This window comes from Kwoniella shandongensis, chromosome 3 (genome assembly GCF_008629635.2).
Source record: "Kwoniella shandongensis chromosome 3, complete sequence".
Taxonomy (NCBI): domain Eukaryota; kingdom Fungi; phylum Basidiomycota; class Tremellomycetes; order Tremellales; family Cryptococcaceae; genus Kwoniella; species Kwoniella shandongensis.
In genome coordinates, this window is record NC_089289.1 from 181009 (window position 1) to 189085 (window position 8077).

Consider the following 8077-nt stretch of genomic DNA (forward strand, 5'->3'; position numbering starts at 1 on the left):
TAGATCCGCATAGCAACATTCGCATGTCACCGCTGTCACTTGTCCAAGAATCGATTTGCTTTAAAACTGCATGCACAATCGGAAGCACAAAGAGCGTTCATCTTATCTCATTAAGTATGTACTGTACAAGTATGTAGTATCGTATCTGTGGTATATCGTCGAATGCTGTATATTATGCTTGATATAACCTTGACCCATCTCATTGTCTTCTTAACTTTCAGCCCATAACTCTGATTATCGCCAATTTGCTGGTTCCTTCTCGCAAAGCAACCCATCCCCAAGATGGGACATCTCCCCAACTTTCCAAATCGTCCTTCTCTGCTTGGAGATGGGTTGCTCTAGCTCCTTAGTTCCAACCCCAGAACGCTTCCCAGAACTCTGGCACCTCGACACCTCTTAATTTCCCCCACTTCTTTCTCGCTAACCATCTCCAATATCTGATGATCATCGTCATCCCACATGCTACCAAGAAAATGGCAACCACGATCCCGCCAAAATAGTTGAAAGGGGACTGTGATCCGTCTGGTTCTTTGTGAGGTGCTTCGGCGACGCCATTATGCGGTATGTGTATATTCATCGAGAAGAGACCTGTGAAATCGCGACGAGGTGTAAGCGTTTTTGTGCCAATCTGAGGAAACATATAGAGTTTTATCACTTACCCAGAATGAGCTGCATGGGCAGGATTGAGAATGCTACGACAGACAATGCTAAGATCGCTTGATCTGTCCCTCCTCTTGCGAAAGAGAATGACACATTGAGATGTGATAGATAGGCCGGTTGACAATGTCCCAAGATATATTCGTAGTGATACAAACTTGTCTGAAGCAGCAGAATATGGTCTGCGGAACATGGTCAGCTCCTTGATTCAACCGAGGATGATGACTCACCTTCTACATCGCCTATATAGGCTTCGACCGTGCCAGCTTCTTCCATCGCTCTCTTTCTCAGTCGATTGATCACGGCTCCTTTCGCTCCCAATAATCTCGTCAGACCAGTGACCAACCTCCTCATATCCGTGATTCGCTTCAACATTGTCGATCGATCAAAAACCGCCTCAGGAGCTTGCTCGTACTTTCTCCTCACAGCCGACGATGTAGGTAGGAAGAATAGTCGAATGTAAACGAGCGGTCGGGGCATGTACAGCTTTGCGTTTGGGAAACTCGCTCGTAACCGCTTGACAATTGACGGTCGTTTCTCTCTCTCTTTCGGTGTGCGCCATAGAGTGGTGGTCGGCAGTCCTGTCTTCTCAGTGATGGTCTTCTCATTCAGGTCAAACCCGGAGCATGATGGCGATTCGGGCAAATTAACCTTGATTTTCTCGAGGAAAGCTGTCGTCTTCTTGGGATCGGTCGTCGGATCGATGGTGAGGGAGTCGATATCGTCTACTTCTCCATCGACATATCGGATCAACGGGAAGAAAGCGTCAACGATGGAGTCTAGCAATCCATGAGCGATCCAGTCGGAGCCATGATCCGGATTGGCGAGAGTCAGAACACGTTCTAGCACCCGTTTGGTGTGTTTCGAAATATCCTCGAAGTGGAACTAGATGGCAGTTCGGTATTAGTGGGTGTACGTCTGCGGTGAAAATCGATGGAGACTCACGCTGACGATACCATCGGCAAAGACCACGAGATATACGTTCAAAGCTCCCACTCCTACACCTTCCAGACCTTCTTTTCCCGGGTTATCTTCGATGATCTCCACCTTCTCTCCAGACTTGGCAGCCATCTTCCCTGAAGCTCTACCCATTCCCCATCCTCTTCTTCTCCCCTCCTTTTTGTGTTCTGCTTCTGGATCATCCTCGCCGACTTCACTCTCCGCGTGTGAGTCCTTACGTTTGATATTGCCATGAGGTGGTTCGACCAGAGTCGCTCCTGACGAGTTGGCAGAACCAGGCGTGTACTTGAAGTAGCTTTCATCCAGAGCTCTGACGGCTAAGAAATAGTAGCCAAGCTTATCAAAGGTGTCGAGTTTTTCGCGTGGATCTTGTTGGAGTACATCTTCGAGAGTAAGCGGATGGAGGCCGAGCAGCTACGATGTCTCGTTAGTCCTGTCATCAACCGGATTCGCGGCTATGCCACTCACCTCTCCGATATCTCTGAGATCTTCCCAACCGGGACAGGACACGTCCAACCACCAACATCCCTTCGGTTTCTCTTTCGCCTTCCCGTCGGAATCACCTCTCACCATCGCAGGTGTTGTGGGTCGCGTAGGAAGAATGAACTCGGATTTCATTGAAGCCAGACTGGTTGTTGATTTTGGACTTGGAAGGCCTAATAAGTCCGAGACAGATTTCGGTCTGACTAGATCCGCGGGGGTGTCTCCTCGCAGAGCATATAGTCGAGATTGCGTGCGAGACCCAGGCGGCGGACGATTAGGGAGTGGGGGATTTGCAAATGTTGCCGAGCCCTTCGCCGTTCGAGTTCGACCAGGTGCAGAACCGCCGCGTCGAACAGCGATGTTGGGTGTAATTCCAGGTGTAGGAAGCGGCGTAGTGTCGAGAGGAGTATATCCGCTTGCGAGTCGTACAGACCGTATGTGATCAAGCACGACAGGTAGCGACGGTGTTGTGATCACTCTATCTGGTGGGTACTCTTTCTTCTTCCCTAAGGAAGTAGGACTCCACTCCCCTTCCACAAGCGTTATTGCCTCCCGGTCCGACGAGGACACAGATGTCCGCACTCCAAGATCCACCTCGTCCTGCTTCGGCGGCAACAGCAATGTAAACTCCCTTCTTTTCGGTAAGTGCTGTCGTCTCGGTCTTTCCGGACTTCCTGATGTTTGTCGACTGAGATTGGTGAATGTCCGACTCAATCTATGACTATGGCTCATCCGTCGTTTTCTCCGCTTCTTACCTCCGGCCGAGCTGAGAGATCGAGAATCACCATCATCTCCACTATCCGAAGTACTCGAGTCGGAACCTGATGATCCACTCCCTCTTCTCACACCTAACGCTTCTCCTACTCTTCCAATGACCGCTCGTGCTCGCTCAAAGTTCCCTGAACCCCAAGACCAATTCGAACTTGAACTCGAAGTACTTCCCGTTCCCAGGGACACAGCGTCTTCTTCTACGAAATGATGGAACGGTACCGTTGGATCTCTTATCGCGCCTCGGAAAAGATCACCTTCGAGAGTATAGTAACCCAGTCGAGATGGACCTGCTACAGGAGGAAGGGAGGTAGGTTGTTGATCCGGTTGTAGACGGTTTCGTCTTCGACGTAATTTTAACGGAGTGAGAAGTTCTGCAAATTGAGGTTGGTTCGGATCTACTTGGGGTGATTGTGGATGATGGTGGTTCAAGATGGGGGAAAGACGAGGACTACGTCGAGACTGTGAATGCGAATGCGGTTGGATGACAGGTGATCTCGAAATCGTCGGCCGTCCTAATGGTCGAGAAGGAGTGAATGGAGACTGGGATAGGTCTTGAGATGTATTTGATGTCGGCGACATGCTGTGAGGATTCCTGTCCTGCCTTTACGGAGGTAGTCATGGGTAGATTCGGAAGGGAAGCACGGCGTAGAAGCCGCCAGGAATGGCGAGTCGGTCCATTCGGTTTGACGAATCCAACGAGAACGTCGCGACAAAGGGATTTGCAGGCAAAGGCACACCGGTGCAGACGAAGCGTGTTATGAGATCTCCGAGAAACCTTTCCGTACGTGTTCCCAGCAAGTTGATCTGATCGATGAGAGACGGTTGTAAGGCTGTTTGTGAGATGCAGAGGTGGAGAACGAGTTGCAGTAGAAAGAAAGCGATGAATTGTGATGATGGTTATTGGTCTTAGCGCACGTTTATTTTGGACCCAAAGGAAGCGGGAATCAAACAAACCCTGCGACGGAACCTTATCTTGTCCTACCACATAGTGCGCAGTGAATCCATGTCCTATCTATCTTGGAAAACCCAGAATCCACACAAGGGTACTGACAGATCTGATGAAATGAGTCTAGAAACTGAGTATGCGGGAGTGTGCTCACAAGGCGCAGCTTGATATCAGTTCCATTGGCCATATTCTCCCCACTATGTAATAAATATGAAATACAACATGACCTGATCAGTGACCAACAACAATGTAATGAATTACAGCACGTGCAATCCCACGTGTGGAATCTCTTTGAGCGTCTCTAAGAACAAGTCTTAGAGACCAAACTGAACGTCTCTAAGAACAGGTCTTAGAGACCAAACCGAGCGTATCTAAGACCAGCTCTATGAACCGTTCTCAAACACATCTGGGTGGCAAATATGTACTTCCAAAAGGTATATATATCCCACCTCCTTCCGTAGTTAGTTGTTAGCTTTTTCCAGCTGAGTATCATTATCTGAGTCTCACTCATACAGTCACACAGTTGGTCTTAAACCCCACACCTCTTGTCGTCATCCCCACTACTCTTGTCATCATCACCAGTGTTGTCATCATACCTGTGACATCTGAACTTGGTCAAAAGTACAGCACGCCCGAAACACTGTCCTTTCCCTTGGCCACCTCCCGTTCCCCTCCGTACCGGCGTGACATGGCAGGAACAGAGACAGGAATAAGGACAGAACAACACGATGAAGAATGCAGTTGACCACAGCAAAAAATAAGAAACTTAGCCTGAGTGTAGCAGATGTCTCGCAGTGCAAACCCTGATGAACAGGCACCATGCCAATGTGGTATGGTCTTTGTGTCAGTGTGGTACAGCTCATGGGCTCAGTGTGACTGGTACACCAGTAGTGCTCAGGCTTGTTCAGAGCATTGTACATACATGAGACAATACCTGTTGGAGGTTTTCATGGTCTCTGCTTCCTCTCTCCGCTCAGGGGCATGTGAAGGCCAGCAGTCAGTGAAGATGTCCCAAAAATGCTTGCAACACAGTGGACTGGAAGACTTTGTTTTGCGAACATGTAGAACTCAAAATGATTCTCAGCTTCACGGTTGCAAAGGTCTTCTCAATCACCTTTGTACTCTTTCTCCGCTTGCCAGGCAGCAGTGAAGTTTGCCGGTGGCACTCTTCATGGTCTGGCCTGTAGGAAATTGCCACCCACCAACACATTTCCTGCTTCCATCTTTCTGTTGAATCATCCTCTGGCTTTACCTCTCTCCATCCACTCTCCCACACCTCAAATTCCATAACACACATCACAAAATATCTGCCACACATATGATAACAAGCTACCATATCATAGCATATAGCCCTTATATACAGTCTGATCTCACCATAGTCTGATTATCCATTACGTGGTGGTCTTGAGGTGCTAGACCAGTGTCATCTCTGTGCAAACAGCATTTTCTTTCCACTTTGGACCTCAGCCTCAGTCAGACATGGTTCGACATCCCCGCTGGGGTACTGACCGCCAATGGAGGAAGCGCTTTCTGCCATTGAGTTCAGGGAGTCCAGAGGAGCTGGAAGCTGTGAAGCAAGCTACAATAGCTCAGAACAGATATCAAGAGGTGTACAATGGACTGGAGGAGCCAAGTGAGTCATGCACAACTTAGCATTACTTCTCTGCCTTGTCAAATCCCTGACTCCGTGCTGCAAACTTTTGACTAGGAATGGTGACACACAGAAGCATGCATCAGGCAACAGACTACTGGATGAAGAAAGACCATAGTCTCCAGACTCTCCGACACATGAACACAAAGGGTATCCAAAGTCTTTTGGAGACTCATGTTTTCAATTATGCTTCTGATTTGGGGAAGTATTCTAAAAAATCAGAGGAAGAACAAATAGCAGTTGTGACATCCATTCATGATGTTGTGCTTGCCTATCATGAGCTGAAAGATCTTCATTCTCAGAGGACTGGTGGAACAGGAGATGGTGGGACGGAGGACAGTGGAACAGGAGGTAGTGAGACAGGAGGTATTGGAACTCGAGGTAGTGAGACTGGAGGAATTCCAACTGGGACAGCCATACCGTCTGAGCAGACACTGATTACTGATCCGCTCTCATACACTGCTCAACAGATTGCTCAGTTCAGCAATTCAAGCATGACAACAGGAACATCACACTCTGCACATCCACCTTTGGAACCAAGATACACTGACCCTTACTCAACAGCTGAAGAACAGACTTCCAGCTCTTGTGGTTCAAACACTGCTAGCAACATCAAAGGCAGTGATCTAAAGCGTTACCATCTGAAATGAGAGGTCCTGTTTGTGAGGGACATACATTCAGAGACGGGGTCTGTGGCTGTGGCAGTGGCCGTAGCTGTAGCTGAAACTGTCCCTTTGGTCACAATTGGTGTTTTGTACCTTGTTTGAAGACTGTAAATACATATTTGACAGTAACACAGCCAAGTGTAGGCAGGTCTGCTGTCAACACGTAAAGCTGACAGTGGAAAGTCTCAACAACAGGACAGATTTCCATTGCTGTCTTGTGAAGTATTGTATCCACTTGTAATGAATGATGAGAATGATCTCATAGATGTAAAACAACCCTAAAGGACTCGCTTCTGTGTTTGTCTTGAAGAAACATTTTACTTTACCTTTCATTATTCATGGCACATCAGATACCTGTCACTGTAACTGCACTGTGGACTAACTGAGGCGACAAACATCTCTGCCACAACACCATACAATATCTTACCACTTGTTACGAGCTGTCCTTGGTGACCTCCAATAAGTCAAAAACAGATAGAAAGTAGAAGTTTAACAAGTGGGTGGCAAAGAGACTTGCCACTGGGTACTTGTGACTTGGTCAACAGTGGTGATGACAAGCTTGGAAGGATCCGACAAAGATGTACAAGTTGGAGATCAAAGGTAAGGTCAAGGAGTAACTTATGACAATTTGATCCTTGGGAAGAAGGATCAAAACATGTTCTACGAGAGTATGGTCTTTTATACCTTATTTCCACCAAGACAGATTGCGGCCACCTTACTAAGCAAACATCTCTACAGTGCTTCTCTAAAAGGCTTCTCTACAGCGCTTCTCTACAGTGCTTGATACAGAGACAAGAATGGGATGCTTGATTAGAGTATGCTGTATACTACTGTCGGTTATGATCAGTCACAACACCCTTCTGTGTTGAATGAATATTTCCCCACTTTTGAGTTGGAAAAGAAAATGCATGTCACTGAAGTTGTCCAACAAATTTTTGCAGATGCAGCGTCTGCTGTTGTCTTTGCCACCACTGTTATCACTGCTTTAACCACTGGCACTAATACCTGGGTGAATCAGACAAGAAGGCTGCTACACTGTCCTTTCACTGGACACCTACTAAATGCTTCCTTTCCCGATGGCTGTGTATCTGCATAGGCACCTTCCTTGGTTGTGTTGCCACAATCTGTCTTGAGGATATGTACTAAATATGGGTGAGATGAGAACTGTGGCCATGACACACAATCACCATGATGCCACCATGACACGTCACAGAAACCCCTTGTGTCTCCTGATCAATCAAAGGGATAGTGACATCAATGTAGCATGAAACATGCCGTCTCGTTACTGGCAAAAGACCATTCACATTTTCTGAGGTGTAGATGGCCAGTTGTCTTCAAGTTTGTCATAGGGCTCACTTCTTTTATTGTATGTCATAGCCAGCATTCATCTGTTTCACCATTATTCAAAGGAACTCAAGCAGGTCTGTCTATTGACTTGAGAAGGATACACTGCCTCCGGGTATAAATGCAAGTAAGTGTTTCTTTCTGCTCAGTCTTCTTCCTCAATCTCGAATACTTTTGCCTACCAGCTCTATTTTGGCAAGATTTCTCTCTTGATACTGAATCATTCACCTACCCCACCCCCTTGACTCACCTTTGCAACCACATACCACATCTGATAGAAGGCAGCTCATCTCTGCCATTGCTGTATCAGTCATTAAGGATGCAAAACCACCGGCACAGAGCAAGAAAAAACCTGGACAGAACAAGAAGCCACAGATGGCGCCGTTTTAAGGTGCCCAACCATGAAGCAAAGTCAGCAGATCAGAAGGAAGCAGAGCTTGCTGCAAGGGAATCTGAGGCTGCTTATGATGATTTCTTTAACCAACTTCCTGACAGTAAGTGTTCAGCATTTAATGTTTTCAGGATGTTGCTATAGCAGACTGACTGCAGCACTCAATTGTCATGATAGCGGAACAACATGTTGAGAGGAGATGCATGAGT

The 8077-nt window shown here is 47.3% G+C and overlaps 1 protein-coding gene across 1 annotated transcript; it reads right to left on the reverse strand.

Moving 5' to 3' along the window:
• Nucleotides 1-346: 346 nt before the first annotated feature.
• On the reverse strand, nt 347-3450 carry CI109_101442 (uncharacterized protein; the record flags this gene model as incomplete). The annotated part of the gene is made up of 5 exons (XM_032006276.1): nt 347-588; nt 660-839; nt 888-1542; nt 1603-2031; nt 2086-3450. The coding sequence occupies 5 exons, from the start codon at nt 3448-3450 to the stop codon at nt 347-349; spliced, it is 2871 nt and encodes a 956-aa protein (XP_031859489.1).
• Nucleotides 3451-8077: the final 4627 nt, after the last annotated feature.